The sequence below is a fragment of the Monodelphis domestica genome, chromosome 2 (assembly GCF_027887165.1).
Source record: "Monodelphis domestica isolate mMonDom1 chromosome 2, mMonDom1.pri, whole genome shotgun sequence".
Lineage (NCBI taxonomy): Eukaryota > Metazoa > Chordata > Mammalia > Didelphimorphia > Didelphidae > Monodelphis > Monodelphis domestica.
In genome coordinates, this window is record NC_077228.1 from 345417726 (window position 1) to 345438115 (window position 20390).

Sequence of the window (20390 nt, forward strand, 5' to 3'; positions counted from 1 at the left end):
CCATTCCTATTAAAAACACTGGGGAGCACAGAAGTAAGAGCTTTCCTTAAAATGATGAGTAATATCTATCTAAAACTATCAGCAACTATTATCTGTAATGAGGATTAAGGTAGAAGCCTTCCCAATAAGGTCAAGCAAACAAGACCATCATCAGTACTATCATATAATTTTGCACTAGAAATGCTAATTATAGTAATAAGAAAAGAAAAAGGAATTGAAGGAATTGGAATAGGCAATGAAGGAACAAAATTATAAATCTTTGCACAAGATATCATGGTATACTTGGAGAATCCTACAGAATCAACTAAAAAATAGTTGAAATAATTAACAACTTTAGCAGTTGTTGGATACAAAATAAAATATTACTGTCCTGAACTGTCTCTTCGTAGTTTAGGTTGAGACTACAATGAACTCAGAAAACAAGAGATTTATGTAGCCATAGCAAATGAAGATTATTGAAAGATATACAGCAAGGACAGCTCACTTATTCAGTTGAACATGCATCTCCGGCATTGAAATTGTCTATAGTTGTCCATAAATCAAATATCAGGGAGGAGCTAAATTCCTACTACTTTTTTGCAACAAATAAGCAGTGTGAAAGGCAAAAGCCTTTAGGCCTCCTGAGTCAATCCAGTCTCAAAGATAATTTCTATACCTTTTAAGGAAAACAATCAGTCTAGGTCACAGAGTGCAGAACTCACAGTCCTCCTACTGTACAAGGGTCATGATTGTCATGTTTTGCTTGAGGGGCATACATGATTTTTTTAATTCATGGAACTAATATGTCTATACTATAGAAAATAAAAAAATTGGCAAATCGGAGACAAGAAAATCAACTGAATATTAAAATAACTTAGGATGAGACAGATAACAAGGCCCGGATTTAGTTAATGGCAATGGGGATCTAAAGACAAAACCGTAATTAAAAAAGGTTTGTAATACAATGAGAAAAGTTTCTCTCAAAAGTAATGTGTAACTTCTCAAAAGTAGTACAATATATCAATATATACCTAACAAAATAAAAGTTTTACTAGTGCCTAAAAATACTATAGTCATTCCATTTCAAAAACAAGAAGATAAAATATCCCCCTTCAAAGTTTCAGAACTGCAGTTACCCAATGGTGGCAGTGTTCTATTTCTTTTTAAAATGCCGAATTGCATGAATATTTGGGCATGAAATGCATTGGGGGGAGGAGGGAAGAAATAGGATAAAGAAAAAAGGATAAGAGGAGAAAATATGCATGTGATCTATTAAAATCTCATGATGGCAATCCTTATCTTTTTTCATAAAAGATCTACAAATATGCATAAACCTAAATAATAAACATTTAAAATATACTTAACTCCCATTTAAATTTGTTCCTATAATGATTATACATTAAAACTGCCAATTGGAAAAGGAACATATTTATGAATTATTAGGTTTTTCATATATAATTGTATTTGTTTCAATCCTGGGAAAACAAAACTTATGCTTTCACCACAACCTACTGATTGTTTCATTTTCTTCATTGTTGTATGAAATTATTTTCTCTTCTCTCCCTACCTATATCAATCCCATTATTAGCAACTGTTTTCAGTAGTATTATACTGCTCTTTATGTAGAAAGTTGAAAATAATAAGTTGTAAATTAGATATTTGTACTGTTTGGTTGCTATTTTGTCAACTAAATTCACTAGTACACCAAATACCTTTTGAGTTAAAAATAAAAAGTAAAAAAAAAAATAACAAAAAGGTGAACTGGAAAATATTTCCCTTTTCCTTTTTTTCAGTCTTTTCAATCATGTCCTATTCTAGATGACCCAAGTTGGGGTTTTCTTGCAAAAACAGCAGTTTGCCATTTCCTTCTCTATCTCATTTTATAGATAAGGAAAATGAACAGGGTTCAGTGACATGCCCGAAATCACATAGTTAACAATTCTCTGAGATCACATTTGAAGTCAGAAAGAGGAGTTTTCCAAACCCAAAGCTCAATACAGTAACGGCATCTGAAGTAGCAACATTAGATATCTGTACCTCCACCACTAAACTTTCAGTTTTCTCATTTTTTTAAGTTTAATGTTAGCTATTAATACTTATGCTCTAATTAAATATCCATTCAATATTTGGGAAAAAATATTGCTATCATTCAATTTTACTTACTCAATCTCTAAATTGGAAAGAAAGTCAGTAGCTGTACACTGAGGACATAGTGACTTAGGAAGTGAAAAATATCTCACCCCTCCTCATGCTATACTGCTAATTCATCAGAATGAAAATATTAATAAGAAGAGAATTCTAAAAGGAAACTTCCTGTGGTAATGTTAATTAAGTTCAAGTAAAGAATAAATTACCTCACTGAAAATATAATTACACTAAGATATGCAATACAAAAATGAATAATCTGAAATGAGTATCTAATGAAATCAAGAGAGCAGCTAGCTATTCTTTTCCATCCATTCTTTCTATAGATTACATATATATCCAAACATACACAAGCATATACACATACACACACACACACACACACACACACACACACACAATATAGCTGGTAATGCAAATTTAAAAGGGAAATGCTATTTGCAAGAGAAAATTCAATTTGGAGCTAAAACACATTTGAGCTGCTCTGCCAATAAGGAAATAGGATGATCAGTATCTTGTGTAATTAGAATTTTCTCCATAAAACTCTCTTTCCCAGCTTCCCATTTTCATTCTCATGTTATGTGCTTATACTTTCAACATAAAGGTGTGTGTGTAGCTACTCCCTCTATCTCTGTTCCTGGTTAAGGCAGTTTTGAAGGTTGGGTGAGAGCCAGGCAGGAGAATTTCACCCACGTGGCTTTACTTAAGGCTTTATACTTTTGTTCTTTTATTTCTTTTACTTCAAGTGATTAGTAATAAAACTTATAAAATATAATATTTGGAGTTACTGGACATTAATTTAAATTTTACAATCTGAAGACTGTTGTCTAAGTATAGCTTCCTTCCAGTTTAATCACTATACACTTTAAAGAGGACTTATAGAGAAGACATAAGAGATTCTAATAAGATAGTGAAGGTAGTCACTAAATAGAAAATAAAATAAGAAATCCTGGTGTTCACAGCAACTCAATGCTTCCTCAAAACAATGGAGTATTTGATGCAATCAATTTCGGAATTTTGGAAGTGTAAACCCAGATTGGGACAAGAATGATAAACCAGGCTCTCCTCAAGTCTCACTGAATTTCATCTCAAAAGAACACAGGAAAAAAAGAAGGAAAAAATATGAAAGAACCATAAATTTATGAATCCTTCCTATTAAAGTACCAGTCACTAGGTATATGTGGAAATATGAAAGAAGGCCAGTAGGTGTTCCTCATCTTTGACAAATTCATGAATGTTGTTGCTCCCTTACAAAACTCCATTGTAAGTGGGAAATGGGTATAAATTTTGATAAACCATTACTTGCTTTTTTCTTTGTTTGTTGTTGTTGTTGTTGTTATTCTGAGACAGAAGAGTAGCAAGGGGAAGGTAATCAGGGTAACTTAACTTTTCTGAGGCCAATTTGAACACAGGTCCTCCCAGCTCTGGGCCTGCTGCTCTAAGACACTATGCTACCTCATTGCTCCCAATAATCCATTATTTTCAATCCATGAAAACCTTTCTTGGTTTGGAAATAAAACATCCTCTTTCCTGTTCATGGGGGGCAAAACACAAAGAGAGCTCAGGCAAAATGAAGATAAGTCTGGGTTTATAATCCAGAATAGGTCTCCAAATTTGGCCTTAAACATTTATTTTTATTTTTTTTTAAATCCTTACTTTATATCGTAATAATAACTCCAAGACAGAAAGGCAAGAGCTTAGCAAACATGTTTAAGTGACTTGCCCAGGGTCACATAGCTAGGAAGTATCTATGGTCAGATTTGAACCTAGGATCTGCCAACTAAAGGCTTTGTACTCTATCAACTATGCTACCTACTTGCCTCTTCAACTATTTATTAATACTATGCTCATGATGAGGGCAGCTGGGTAGCTCAGTGGATTGAGAGCCAGGCCTAGAGATGGGAGGTTCTAGGTTCAAATCTGACCTCGGACACTTCCTAGCTGGGTGACCCTGGGAAAGTCACTTAACTGCCACTGCCAAGCCCTTACTAGGGCTAGCCCTTACAATTCTTAGAACCAATACTCAATATTGGTTCTAAGGCAGAAGGTATGGGTTAAAAAAAAAATACTATGACCATGAGAAAGTCAATTAAAATCTCTGGAAGACTCAACTCTGAAATCATTGGCAAGTTGTGGTTTCAATTTTTAAGGGGAATTCTCCTCACTCTAATTGACATTTTGGTGTTGAAAATGAAGTTCTGGATACAGACACAGTATAGATTGTTTAAACTTACCAAAATCCTCAGCTACTTTTATTCTGTATTGAGAACCAATAGTTAACTTTAGAAGAACCACCATCAGAAATCTAGTCACTAGATAAAGAATTTTTGTGCCCACAGTGGGGAATCTATAATGATTAAAAAGGAATATTCATATTTACAAATCACATATCCTTCAAATGTTAAAATAGTAAATATTTAACCTGGATAAAACCTACATATCTTATAAGATACATCTTATGGCTAATCTTATTTATCCTGTAAGAGATAAAAAAAAATGTACCTGATTACTACCCAGATGACAAATCAAGACCACTGACTCTGGCTAAGAAGTTTCAAGACCAGGCTCCAAATTCAATTCAATCTAACTCTAATCCTAGTTTTATTTTAATATTTTTTCACTATATTTCAGTATAACTGATTAAATTAGTAATTTTATGTATTTTATTTAATGTACTTTAAATCATAATTCTGATACAAGGGATCCATAGACTTTACCAGACTGTCAAAGATGTGTATCCATTCACTGACACAAAAAATTTTTAAAACCCCTGGTCTAGAATAAAATTGGATGTCAGGATTGATATACCTAAACCTAAATAAGAACTAACCAGGCTCAAGGCAGAAAGAAGAAAGAGATAATAGAGGGAAGTGATGGATATGGGTAGTTACAAATGGAATATAATACACTAGGAAAAAACAAATCACTCCAAATTTATGGCTTTCTCATGTTTTGTAGGATCCTTCTCCAACAAGTCATAAAAATCAAAGTACTCTCAAATAATTCCTTATCATTCAAAGTAATTTTTACCCTACATACAACAAAAATAATTAAATACATTTGGGAGTTTTAATTTTTAAAAATTATGAGGAAAGTACGCATTTTAATAATATATATATTTTAACTTACTCCAATAGGCTGAAAAATAAGTCCATCTACTTCATGACTGACTTCTCTAGCAAAACTTCCTTCAAGAAGCTGTAAGAAAAAAATAAGCAAATATTCTTGAGAAACATAAAATTTAAAACAAAATTTGATTATATTACTTAGCTTTCTTAATCCTAAGAAAATAACCAATTATATGATGAGATTAGATCATATTAACTCTTCTTAATGTAGTTTAGGGTTAAAAGTTCAGAGAATTTAAGAATTTATTTACAAAAATAGCATTTATGGTAATTAAAGTAAAAAAACTTTATAGACAAATACTTTAGGTAGGCTGAAAAAATCAATGAACAATACAATAAAAACAACAAATACTTAAGTGTACATCAAACTAACAGGAAATAATAGTTACACAAAATAATAAATTAACTTGATGGAAAAAAAGGTTAAATATTTTAAGTAAATTAATGGAATAAAGAAGTAGGAACAAAGGATAGAAAGCATTACCAGACAACAAATTATTTCATCAAGCAGTAATTGATGAGGACATGTGGAATAGTCAATAAAGAGTAGGCTTCAGAGATAGGAAGACCTAAATTCAACTCCAGTCTCTGATATACAATAGTAGCATGACATAGAACAAGCCCCTAGAAGTTGCATAGTAGGCAATGATTTGAAAGAATAATGAAAGTTTCATCATTATCAGTCTCCCCCATAAAAATATTAGATACAGACCAAAAGAAGAAAAATTATTTGGTAACTGCTTAAAAGACTAATAACTATTTCAGGGAAAGAGACCAAATAAGTGAGAATCAAGAACAATTGAAAACAATAGCTCACTGTTTCATAGAAATCAAGAGGCTTCAAAACCATGGAAAGGAAAAAAATTCTTAGTCAAAAAATATACAAAGGCAATCATAAACAAAGAAAATAGATAATTTCAAAAGCAGAGTAAAAAGCATTTGCACAAACAAACTCAATACAGAAAGTAAAAGAAGGAAAACCATTGGTGGATAAAAAAACCTTTGCATCAAATATCATAAATTTAAATTAGGCAGAACATTGAAGGTCATTCAAGCTCAGCCTCCTCATTTTATATATGAGGAGACTGAGGCATAGAACAACTAAAGTAGCACATGGATTAGTAATTGCTGATATTTCCTCAATCACTTTAAAGTCCAAGGGACAAGGGACAACTTGGCAGATCAATGGATAGAGCCCTGGTCCTAGAATCAGGAAAACCTGATTGTCTTGAGGGGGGATCAGCAAGAAGACCAGTGTGAACAGTTTGCAGAAATCTGTAAGTACAATTTAAAAACAAACAACAACAACAAAAAAAAACCTAGAAAGGTAAAAAGTAGTTTAGTTAGGAAGAACTTTAAAAACAAAAAGTAAGGATTTTATATTTGAAATTTTAAAAAGTGATAAAATAGAGCCAGTGAAGTTAATGATTATATGGGTGAAATGGTCAGACTTCTGCACTTTAATAAAATTAATTAGACAACTGAATAGAGAATAGACTGGAGTTCACTCATAGTACACCAGAGGTACTATGATAATCAGTGCATGAGGTGATAAAGGTATGAACTAAGGTGGTGGTAGCATCAAAGGAAAGAAGATAAATGATAAGACTTGTTAATAAGTGAATAATCAGAGTGAGAGCTCAAGAATGACACCTACACTGTAAGCCTGGAGATTTGGGAAGATGGTGGTACTTCCAAAAGTAAAAGAGAAGCCTGGAAGGGGAGAAGTTTGAAGAGAAACATAATGAGTTTAATTTTGGACATTGTGAGTTTAATAAGTCTAAAAACTATCCAGTTGAAAATATCCATCAGGGAGTTAGAGATGCAAGAAGGAAGGGCTGAAAGAGGTTAGAGTTAGACAAAAAGATATGAAAGTTATCTGTATACAGAGATTGAGATCACTAAGTGGAAGAGCATAGAAGAAAAAAAAAAGAGAAGTGGGTAAAGGGCAGAATCTTAGAGAATATTTAGGGTTAATGAGAATAATTTGGATACAGACCTAGCAAAAGAGTCCAAAAATGAACAGGTAGGAAAAGAACCAAAAGACAGTAATGCCAATAAAACCAAGAGAGAAAAGAATATCAAAAATTAGAGGGAGATCACTGTCAAAGGCTCAGACAGGGCAAGAAGGATAAGGACTGAGAATAGGTCATTTGATTTGGCAATTAAGAGATCACAAAGACATAATTTTCAAAGATTTAGACATTCTGATTGGCATAATGACCAACCATGTTTCCAGAGGATTAATAATAAATAATGTTGCTCACCTCCTGGCAGAGATGAGAGATTCTGAGTGCAGAATGAAACTTTTATTTTGATATGTCCAATGTGGACATTTTGTTTTATTTAATATTTTGTAAAGATTATATATTTGGGTGTTTTTTTTCTCAACTGGAAGAAAGGAATTAGAGAAGTCATATTTCTGTGGACTGAAAATAAAATAAATTTTAATCAAAAGGAAAAAAAAAAGAAATATGAAGCAAGCTTCTTCGCTAAGGGAATGAGAAATATAAAAAGGGATGAAAAGGTTTGGAAAGCCACTGTATTGAGACAGTGAATCAATCAGGGGAGGGAAGGAGGTTTCAAATTGCTCCAAAGACTACCACTTAAGAATATAATTTGTGGTCTAGTCATGCTAAGACAACTTCATTTGTACTTTCTCTGATTATTTCCTTTGAGTTTCTAGATCTTTTATTATTCCAAATTAATTTTGCTACTTGGTCTTCCCATTAGATTGTAAGGTCTACGAAAGCAAGGGGATTGCCTTTTGCCTCACTGAGACTAGACAATAAAGGATTCCTTCAATCAATCAATAAGCATCTATTAAAGGGGCCTTCTATGTGCTAGGCTTTATGCTAAATTCTGGTGATACAAAAAGAGGCAAAAGACACTATGTTCCCTCAAGGAACTTACAAGAAAATGAACCATTGATAAAAATATAAGAGAATGAGATTTTCAAATGTGTTGTACAGAAGAATAAATTGTTATGAGTAAATTGACTAGGACAAATGGATAATATAAAATCCCACATCACTTTTTACTTATTTTTAAAGAGAATCTGACAATACGACAAAAGTGCTCATTAGGTGAAAAGAGTCCCTCTCAGATCAATTTCTAAAATTATACAAAATAATTTCTAGCACGAGTTTGCAGTTAAAGCCCAGAACTTTTGCATTTGAAATTCAATTGAACAAACACTTTTTAAGCATTTACCATAAGCAGCACACTATACTACATACTGGAGATCACAAACATAACTGTTTCCTTTGTTAAGAAGTTTGTATTTTTCACTTAAAAAAAGAAATGTGCCAAATAAAAGAAATTAAGAACAACTAAAAAGAGGAGAAATAAAAGCATTCCCCCACAAAGGAAAATCTAGAGGGGGAAAAAAGAAACAGAAGTGATACAAGAAATGAATGATGAAAAATACAATTTAAGGAATAAAAGAACTTTAAAAAATCACAAAAATACTATAGTGCAGTAATTAAACTTGGACACCCAAACTAAGAATAAACAAAAAGCAAAACTAGTGATCGTGGAGAATTCTAAAGTATAAAAAAAGGGAACTGGTGATTAATTACAAGATGTTGATTAAGTACTGATGGTTCTGAAAGATAATAGACCAAAAAAATTAATAAACTTTGCATACCCTTTAGTCCAGAAAAACCACAAATAAGTTTATTCTTCAAAGAGAACAAAAATATAAGAAATGGAAACACACAAAAATATCTACAGTAGCTCTTTTGGGGGTTTCAAAAAATTGGAAACTTTGAAAATGTCAATCAATGGGAAAAATTGATAATAGTATGGTATGTGAATATAATGGAAAACCTGTGCAGAGAAGACAGAAGGGACAGTTCAGAAAAACCTGGTAAGACCAGTATGAAATTATAGAAAACTATAGTAAGTTGAACCAGGAAAAACCTGCTCCCCTAGCACTCCAATTCCCAGGATCCCACATTCATTCTCACATTAAATCCTTATGTTTTGGAGATAAAGTTTGTGTGTGACCCCGTCTCTTGCACTTTTTTCCCACTAATGCAGTTGGGAAAACTTCTCTTTACTCAGGCTTTTACTTTTGTCTTTTTATTTCTTCTACTTCAAGTGATTATTAATAAATATTATAAAATATAATAATTGGAGTTTTTGGATATACAAAATTTACAAAAACTTCAACTACCTTGCAAAAATAAAAAACCTTGAAAAACTTAAGAACTTTTATCAATAAAAATGACCAGTTAGTCATAATACTAGAGGAGGAGAGTTGCTTAAAAATGTTATTCACCTTGTAACAGACAGAGGTGAACTAAATATGCAGAATGAGACACATTTTTCGATGTGACCAGAATGGGAATTTATTCAATGTACTTTTAATTATGCCATGCTGCTTCTATAAATGAATATGGTATTTCAAAAATATATTAATAAAGTTAATTATTTAAAATAAAGATCTCTACCTAAATTTGACAGGAGAGATCAAGAAGTAGCAATTCAATTAAATTCAACAAACATTTATTAATCACTAGGAATACAAAAACAAAAATGAAATGGTTTCTGGATCTAAGAATGAAACAATATATGCAAAATTAAAAAAAAAACAGAAATTAAAAGTGGGTAAAAGAGAGTAAAGAGTTGGAAGATGGCAAGGTTTGTAAAACCTGGTGATTGCAAAAATGATGATTCTTGCAAAAATGAAGTAGGTCTGAGGGAAAATGAAAGAACATAGTGAGTTGTGTTTTGGATATGATCTGCTTGAGATACACACAAGGTATCAAGTTGTAAATATCCATTAGGCAGTTAGTAGTGTGGTGGCTCAGGAAAGAGTACTGAAAGAAACATATCCCATTAAATTCATATTTAGTCAAAAAAACACTAAACAGTAGTGTAACCTTATGAAAGTGAATTAGTTTTGGAGTCAAGAAGATCCAAGTTTAGATTCTGCTTTTGATGCTTATGATCTGTGTATTTCCTAGATTTCCAATTCTTTAATCTATAAAATGAAGGGGTAGGACAAGGTGACTTTGAGGTTCTTAAATTTTAGCATAATTATTCTATGATACAAGACAATTTTCTCTGTCTAAAATGTTAAATTTAACCACCTTACTGACTTTCAAAATATAAAAAGTTGTTTGGGTTGCTTTTTTTTTTTTTAAAAAGCAATTAAATAATCAGTTAGGATTATACCTTAATAAACTAGAAATAAGTAATTGCGTAATTACCTTCTAGTGAGAGCCTGATTAGTTTTTTGAGTTTAGCAACTTTTAAAAACTATTTAGAAAACTAAAAATGTCAAAAAATAAAACTTAAGAGAATATTTTTAAGCCTATTTTGTTCCCCTAATTCAAATGTGAAGGTCTTAACAGTACTTTCAGTGACCCAACAAACATAAAGTTAGCAAAGACAAATACAAGATTATTACTCTATTGTTCTTAAGAAATGTTTCCTTAATCAAAACTGTAATAAAAAATATTTGTTTCTTATAAAGTAAATCTAAATATTAGAGAAATGCCCACATGTTTCCACTGTAAGAAAAATGAAATATGCTACATATTTATGCAAAGCAGTGATCCTGAACAACTCAGAGGAATTTAAGAGAAAGAACACTATTCACATTCAGAGGGAAAACTGTGGGAGTAGAAACACAAAAGAAAAAGAACTGCTTGATCACATGGGTAGATGAGGATATGATTGGGGATTGTAAGGATAATTTAGGGTCATGACCTAATCTAAGTTTGATTTTTGGTCACCAGGAGATATCCCAAATAAAATACGCAAGTCAGTTTGGAAATCTATGGTGGTTTAATCAATATAGAGGGAAGAAATCAAGGAGAAGAGAGAGGGAAAAGGTATAGGAATTTGCCCACCTGGCCTATGCCAGGGGAAGTTCAAAGTCCTCCATCACAAGGTTTCTGAAGAAGATTAGAGGCTTCTAAGTGGATAGTGTTTGGAAGGTAAAGGAGGAAAAACCAGCCTAAACTCCAAGAGAGCTCAGAGTACATGCCTCGCTTGAACTACATTACTAGGCTTCCGCTAGCAAAACTCACTGCTAAACCACACAACAGCTGCCTCCACGCCAAGATGACAAGACACTCAGCAAACTGCCACCAGCCACCTCTCCACCTCCAAGAGGTCGGAGAGAAAGTGACGCAAAATACATAGAGGGTTTTATATCACTTTTCTGAGTCTCACCTGTACAAATGGTAGCTTAAACTTGATTTAGGACAGCCCAGGGGTCTGTCATTTGTCTGATTTGTCATTTGCTAGCACATGTCTATCATAGGCCATCCTCCAAGATACTTAATCCTTAAGTATGGGTATAGAAATTCCTGATTTTGTTAGACTAAGTAGGGTGGAGTAATCTAAAGTTCATAGGATAATGACTCTGAATGATCATCTTAGTGCAAACATCAACAACATAGAAATAGGTTCTGATCAAGGACACATGTAAAATTCAGTGGAATTGGGTGTCGGCTATGGGAAGGTGTAGGGGGAGGAGAGAGAAAGAATATGATTCTTGTAACCAAGGAATAAGGTTCGAAAATTGACTAATCAAATAAAATTAAAAAAAAAATGTCCCTCTGAATTGTCCTTGATCATTGCATTGCTGGTAGTAGAGAAGTCCATTACATTCAATTGTACCATAGTATATCAGTCACTGTGTACATTGTTCTCCTGGTTCTGCTCCTTTCACTCTGCATCAATTCCTGGAGGTCGTTCCAGTTTGAATGGAATTTCTCCAGTTCATTATTCCTTTTTAGCAAAATAGTATTCCATCACCAATGGGTACCATAATTGGTTCAGCAATTCCCCAATTGAAGGTCATCCCCTCATTTTCCAATTTTTTGCCACCAGAATCTTATTGTATGTTGACGATATTGTCTTATTATCACTACCTCAAAGATTACTTCAGAAACAGTTAAAACTGGTAGTAAATTTTCAGAAAGCTGCATAACTTTAACTATAATGAATTTCAAATTCTATTTGATGAGATATGCTTTTGCATTCATAAAAACATTATTAAGCAATGCTATCACTCAATTTGGTCTGCTATTCGAGAGCATTTTTAAAAAAATTTAACTCACCCTGGTAGGATCAACAGAATGTATCCCTACTCAAAATCAAGTTATAATAGGCGCAACATCAAGACTCCTTTATAGTTGAGCAACTGATTGGTAACATCTGCCCTTAAAATTATTTAGGCTACAATTGTAACATGTTTTATAACGAAAAAACTCTGAGATCTTGACTATACTTGGCCTAAGGGTATGAGGAGATTCAAAACTTATATCTACATACATGAAGATATAGGAAACAGGACTCCTCACTAAAGTGAAAAGATCAGACTTCTAATTTTTATAACAGAATGTCAACTTTTCCCCTCACACATCAGCACAGACTGATATCTAAAGTCTATTTAAGCAAAAAGCACATGTTGGTTTTTATACTATAGAAGAGTCCAATTTTAACTCAAAGTTAAAAGTAAAAAAAAAAGGTACTGAAAAATGAGTAATCCAAAAAAAAAAAAAACCGAACAAGAAGAATCTGACCATATAGAAGTTAATATGAGAACAGATGAGATTAAACCCAAATTCAAAAGAAGATAATAATGTCAAAATAAACACATGCAAATCTTCAAAGTAAAAAATGTAAACTCAACACAACAAGAATTCCTTTAAAAGATAAAAAAGATTTTCAAAGTCAAATAAAAGAGTAAAAGGAAAAACTGCAAAAAGAAATGAGTGATGGAGGAAAATTATAAGAGGCATAAAAATATACTGAAGAGAAGAACTTCTTAAAAAGTAGAACTGGCCAAATGGAGGAGATAAAAATTTCACTGGAGAAAATAAATCCTTAAAAAATTCAAATTAAAATTGGGCAATTAAAAGCTAATGTCATCATAAGACATCAAGATACAAGAAAATAAAGTCAAAGGAATGAAAAAATAGAAGAAAATGTGAAATATTACACTGGAAAAAAAACATACACAGAAAATAAATTCAGGAGAGATACCTTAAGACCCAATGGACTACTTGAAAGCCATGATGAAAAAGATGAGTCTAGACTTTATATTTCAAAATTAGGAAGAAAAAAAGTCCCTATATTTTAGATACAAAGAGTAACATAGAAATGGAAAAAATCTATAAGTCACCTTTTAAAAGAGATCTCAAAATGAAAAACTTCAAGGAATATTATAGGCAAAATGCGGTGCTCTCAGATGAAGGAGAAAATATTGAAAACCATCAGAAAGAAACAATTCAAATATCTGGGAAACATCATCAGGATCACATAGAATTTAGCAACTTATGTGTCGGGAAGTTCATTCCCTCCCCATCCTGAGTAGCTTGACCTGTCCATCAAACATTCCTGACATAACACATTTGTGCCAGGTTTTAGGTCTCTGTCCCAATAGTAGGTCAATAAAAGTCAAGGCTTTGGACTTGAGAAGAGGGAGAAGTGAGAAGAGAACAAAGAAGGAAGAAACAGGAACAGAGTAGGCAGGGGTTGGAGGTAAAGAGGAAGGGATTTGCAGGCTAGGCACCACATGGTCAGGTTACTTAGAAGAATGATTGTCTATATCTGGGTAGAAATATTTCAATTCTTACAGTTGGTAACCAGTAGACAGGGATATTTTTTTTAGGACATTAATTTTCTTCTGAAAAGTTTTGAGTGAATGCTTAGATAAGCTTAAGAATAGAAATTTGCCTGCCTGAATCTACAAAACTGGCTGAGAAAGAGAAGAACTGCCTCCCCACATGGATTGGTGAGACCCTCCCACCATTCCATTAGCATAGATACAGGTGGGGCAGTAGAAACAAGTCCTGGCTTTTTGCCCAAAACTGAACCATGGGTAAGCTTTTATTTTCCCTCCCCTGATCATTATGTACTCTCCCCACATAGTGCCCCACCCCCCACCCGAACCCAGACCCTTTTAGTCAAGGGTGGATCAGTAGAATCCTGGCTGGAGCACAGGAACCAAGCCCAAACCAGCCCCTAACTTCCCCAGGCTCTCGAAACCACCCGCTTCTACTGCCACTTTGCTCAGCCAGCTCCTGCTCTGAGCGTATAGGTAACCCTTAAATTAATCCTGGGGGTCATTCTAGGTTGTTGGATTAGAGTTAAGGGCTCCCTGGAGCAGTAGAGAAGGGGAAGAACGCTTTTCGCAGACAGGACCCAGACCTGACTTTCCAGGCAAGTCCCTGGGACTCTTGACCCCAAGTCCTCCCACTGTACCAGGCACAGAACAGCACGGCACTTGCAGACTAGGGGAACAGGGCACAGGGGTAGACCCCTAGGAATTGGTATAAGAACCCCCCTTCCCTCCCCCACCCCCGCACCCCCAGCAACTTTTGACTCTGGCAGTGACAGACTGGAGCAGAGAACTCAAGTGCTTGGTAATCAGGCTATGAGGGTGGAATTCCTGAGTTAAAAAAACTAGCATTGATTGAGCAGGTCCCTGGCAGTTACCAGCATCCCCCAATGTTTGAAAGGAACACATAGCTGTTCACTCTGGGGGAGGGAAAGGGACTTAACTCCATTTTCTTTCCCTTCTCCATTCTCCCCTCAAACAGTCCTTAGAACTGGGATAAGACAAAATGCTTTTTGGAATTATTTTCTTTCCTACCTTTCCTCTGCACATTCCTTCAGACTGCATTTTTCCTTTTGTAAATCAGTAGTTCTTAGGGCCCAAAAGGAAGTCCTGCTCTTTTACTTTCCACAGCTTGCAAGGTCCTAGTACCCCTTTCATGCAGAGCAGTGCAGGAATGGGGGAGGGAGGGAACTGCAGGAGGGGTGAAGGAGAACAATTTAAATTAATCCTGGGTGTCCTTCCAGGCTGTGGACTAGGGTTAGGAGCTCACCACCAACTTTGAAAACACCTGGCCACCGACTAACTACTGGGGGAGGGAAACTTACATTTTTACAAGGAAGGTCTCTTTGAATTTTTCTCTTGCCCTCCCCCCACCCTCAACCTTTCCTTGAAGACTGACTGCCTTACTTTAACATATCAAAAGCCATATTTTTTTTTTCCCTTTCTCTTCCTTTATCTGTTGGCTTTTAGATAAGGGACTTCCCTCAAGTGAGTGCCTTTGACTCTACACACATTTATAGTGCCTCCTATAATTGAGAATTAAAACTGCAGGAAAATAAAAATAATTCCTTTGCTACTGCTACTAGTAAAATATTACTGTTAAATTGAATATATTTAAATAAAAGTATTATTAATAGGAAATATTAATAATATTGAATTAAATTAAAACCAAATTTATAAAATTGAACAAAGCCAACATTAAATCAAATTAATTACGTGTAATATGAGGGAATAATTTTAGAATACAATAGTATTAATAATATTATCAATAACAATAATTATTAATTTCTAATAACTTTTAGTCACTACCTATTACTGATTACTATTTTTATTGATGATTGATAATTGCCTTTGGTTGTTTATTATTATTGATTATTAATGACAACTATAATTATAATGAATGCATATTTTAAGACCATAATAAATGATTATAATAAATACATACTATTATTAATTATTAGTAACAACAATTATTACACTAAATACACATTCATTATTGATACTATTGCTGTGAAGCAATTATTGTTTCCTTACATTAGCTTTTTGTTTTAACAACCTCTTATTGCCTTACACAATAACATTGAAGTACTTTGTGTCTTATTTTTTTATGTTTTAGGTACTTTTCATGTTTTAAGCTGATCATTTAGCAATTCTCAAACTAGCTTAAATAGGACATACACAATATTGTAAAAACTGCAACATATCAAGGAAAATCAGGAAATATTCCTCCTGATTCACCCCTGCATAAACTTTTTATTTTCTGGAGTGGTCCTAATTTGCCTAAGGAGAATTGGATGACAAAGAAAGAAGCTAGAAAGCTTTGTAAATCATGGATGGAAATATCTTTTACCTGGCCAAAATATGGCTCCTTTGAATTCAAGATCTTAAAAGATTTGAAGTTGGCCATTAAAAACAAAGATTATAAATATTTATTTATTTACAACAACCAATATTGGTTGTTGTAGGCATATCATGTTGATAAAACGACCATTCCCTCCAATGAGGAAACCATTCTTTCTTTGGAAACAAACCATTCTAGCTTAACTCTTTCAGTGAAATCTACAAGAAACACACTCTATCATCCCACCTGGCATCCTCATACTGACCCAAACCAGGACTTGAACCCCTCAGCTCCTCTCCCTGTCAGACTTTGCTCTACTCCTCTACTCCTCCCATCCCCTTTTCCCCCAATTTACCTCTCTATCTTCCTTTAACATCACCTATTCATTGCCTCCTTCTAACTATGCAGTACCCACCCATTTCCCCTATTTGTACCTGTACCATCCCTACTTCAATCCATTTCCGTACCCTCCTTCCCATCCACTTTACTATGACTCCTCTAGCGCTGACCCCTCCTACTCTTCTCCATCTCTCCCCGGCCACTCCCCCATTCCTCTCCACCATAACCAGCCCCTACCCCTTTCTTCTCCATCATGCCCCCAGTCCCTCCTCATTCCTCTTCATACACCCCAGGCCCCACCACAACTCCTCTCCACCCAAGGAGTAGTTACCACAGATGATTCAAATAAAGGTCTTTTCCCTCTAGAGATGTCCCTACATATAACAGACATGGAGATTTAGTAAACATTAGAAATCATATCCCTTTTTCTCCAAAGGACATCGAGAGATTCAAAGAAAAATTTCCCTCATTTGAAACAGAGCTTATCTTGTTAATAAATAGGGTTGAGAACATTTTTTGTACATATAACCCCACATGGATTGATGTGGAAGATTTGCTCCAGGCCCTGCTAACAGAGAGGGAAAGAAATAAGATTCTTGTTAATCAGGCCCAAGGAGAAGGAACAACTCATTGGCCAACTGAAGATCCCAAATGGGACCCAAATGCAGAGCAAGAATACTTACAAAGATGCCAGCCTAGAAATGCATTGCTAAAAACTATGAGAGCCTGTTCTGATAGGCTTGGTACATGGACTAAATTTGAAAATGTTAAGCAAGAAGACAATGAAAATCCCTCCCAGTTAATAGATAGACTTATTGAGCTAGGAGGCAGATATATTGAGATCACTCTTGATAGAGAACGGGACACTAGACAAATCAGAATATAATTTGTAAAAAACAGTTGTAAGGTAGTTAGGAATCATTTTATTACTGGCTCTCAAAACTGGCCTACTATGAACCTTGAAGACTTAAAAAGAGTGGCAGTTTGTACTTCTGAGGGACATAAGGAAAAAGATATGGAGAACATTGATTTAGTGGAAAATTAAGGAAAGAAATAGAGAATTGACTGCTAAACAGAGTGATATGGATAAAGAGAATGCTACTTCATGGGAAATATTGAGGAAGGAAATAAAAGAATTAATTTAAACAGTTGGAAAGACAAAGCAAGGCGAGATCATAGCTCCCTCACAAAAATCCACAAAACAACCACTAACATGATAGTTTTGTGGAAAACTGAGTCATGTAATTATGAACTGTAAGAAGAGGAATAAGGAAAATAGGAATAGAAGTTTCAGGAATAATGAAAATAATAGGAGGAAGTTATTCGAATGAGATGAATCTAAACTCACACCCAAATATCTGTACTCAGTGCGGGAACTCCCTTCAGTATGGGGGACACCAGAGGTGTGGACAAAGGGATTTTGATGAATGCTGGTACTTGGGAGTAGTCAGAACCTCAAAGAGACTGGAGTTGAATTTTAAGCCTTTTTGGACCTCATTGCCTTACTGATGTTAACTGTTTCAGTTTGTTCCCCTTCCCAGAATGAAAAAGTCTCTGTAACAAATGCAAGATGTATGTAATTTAATGTTAACCACTTCATCAGCTATCACAACTGAAGTGTTCTGTTACATTGTCTTAATTTGTGTCTACCCTATGATTGTACTAAAGAATATCATTGTAAAAGTCCATAAAAAGTATTTTATTCTTTTTGTGCCTTTGTGCATTGTCATCCAGAGCTGAAGAATGGACTCCATTATGTTGGTTTCAACCTGTATACAAGTTTTGGGAATTTATTAATCTAATAATTTAAATTGATTTTAATGAGTCATCAGAATTGATTTTCAGATATCTAAGAACACTCTAACTCTGACTAATCATTTATTTACTTGCCTTTGAGTTGTTTGTAACAAGAGGTAAGGGTCTATTTGTAGTTGAAGTAAAGTGAAATGGCATTGTTGTATTTTCCCATCTCTGCATTTGTTGTAAATGTAATGGATTACATATCTGCAGTGATTTTCACGTTTTAGTCCTCAGCTCCACATGAAAATGGTTCGGACATTTTGGAGACAGTTCTGTTAAGCTGTTACAGTACCATACTAAGAGGGAGGGAGGTGCTCAAGTGGCCTAGTTACCCTGTGATGTGTTATAATCTCACTTGGGAGGTAGGAATGATTTTTCCTATGAAGCCTAGTATATATATTTGTAACTTCATCAACAGTACAGAGGTTTTTCTGGGTTTCTCTCCTGCCAAATTTTGGAATGATGGCAGTGATAGACTCTGTTAGGAATGTCTCAGCTGAGGTTGAAAGACTGGTTCAAGACACCTCTCTAACCACTAAAGTCATCTCTTATTACAGGAGGAGGTTGATTCCTTAGCAAAAAGTCTTACAAAATCGACTATCCCTTGTCATGCTCACTGTGTAACAGTTAAAAGAGTGGGTGTCTTAAACTGTGACCGCGAAAATATGGTTTCAAGACAGTGTCTTGCGTTAAATCAAAATTAAAGTGGTCGCCATGGGAAAAATTCCCAAATATGAAATACCTAAGTCAGCTGGGTTTTATGGAGATTTTAATTAATACAAATAAAGGAATTAAGGAAAGGGAGAGAAACAGAGTAAGAGGGAATAGTAGGAGTTATAAGATAGATATATTTAAATGATCCATTGGGGAGATGGGTTTCCCAAAAAGATCACAGGGAGAATCGTGTCAGGGAAGTTCATTCTTTCCCCCTCCTGAGTAGAGTCACCTGTCCATCAAACATTTCTGACATGACACAGTTGTGCCAGGTTTTGAGTCTGTGTCCAGGCTGTATGTCAATAAAAGTCAAGGCTTTGGGCTTGAGAGGAGGGAGAAGGGAGAAGAGAACAAAGAAGGAAGAACCGGGAACAGAGCAGGCAGAGATAAGAGGGAAGGAGGAAGGGACTTGCAGGCTAGGCACCATGTGGTCAGGTTACTTAGAGGAATAATTGTCTACCCTTTCTAATAAACTTCATAAAATATATGTCTGGGTAGAAATATTATTTCAATTCTTACACTTACATAAAATGAATGGAAGACTTACAATGTGATATTCTGGAAGGCAAAGAATGAAAACTGAGTCAAATCCTTGAGAGTAAAATGGATATTCAATGAAATAGAAGACTTTCAAAATTGAATATTTAAATCTGAATTTCAAATATAAGACTCAAGACAAGCATAAAAAGATTAACATGAAAGAGAAATCATAATAAACTCAGTAAGGTTAAGCTATTTACATTCCTATATGGGAAGAAGATACCCATAATTCCTATAAACTATCATTATTGAGCCACTTAGAAGGAGGATATGACACAGGATATTGGGCATGAATTAACTATGATGGGATGATTTTTTTAAAAATTAAGGGGGTGGAGGGAAAAAGAGAGATGCTCTGGGAGAAAGGGAAAAGGTGAGAAAAAAAACAGGAGAAATCATCTCACTTAAAAGAAATATAAAAGAGAGATTTTACACTGACAGAAAAAATGGGGAAGGGGGTAGGAGTGGAAAAATACTTAAACTTTACTTTTGTCAGAATTGGCTCAAAGAGGAAATAACATACATACTGAGTTGAATACAGAAATCCATGAAATCTTGAAGTAGAAGAAGGAAGGAGAGAAGAGGAAGGGGAAGGGGTTTTTAGGCAGAGGTGAGAGCAGATTAAGCGAGGCAGTGTTCAAAAGCAAGAGAAGAGTATTTTTTTTTTAAACCCTTACCTTCCATCTTAGAATCACTACTGTGTATTGGTTCTAAGGCAGAAGAGTGGTAAGGTATAGGCAATGAGGGTTAAGTGATTTGCCCAGGGTCACACAGCTGGGAAGTGTCTGAGGCCAGATTTGAACCTAGGGCCTCCTAT

General features: G+C 34.5%; 1 protein-coding gene across 4 annotated transcripts in view; it reads right to left on the reverse strand.

Annotated features, from left to right (window-relative positions):
* The window catches only part of RNGTT (RNA guanylyltransferase and 5'-phosphatase), a 331943-nt gene that overhangs the window by 164348 nt on the left and 147205 nt on the right, over window positions 1-20390 (reverse strand). For 3 of the 4 annotated variants that reach the window (XM_007484310.3, XM_001376428.4, XM_056818580.1), the window contains exon 12: window positions 5254-5322. The exons of the other annotated variant lie outside the window; for it this stretch is intronic. In XM_007484310.3, the coding sequence (XP_007484372.1) occupies window positions 5254-5322 (69 nt within the window). The remainder of the gene's footprint in view (window positions 1-5253; window positions 5323-20390) is intronic. 4 annotated transcript variants of the gene reach the window in all.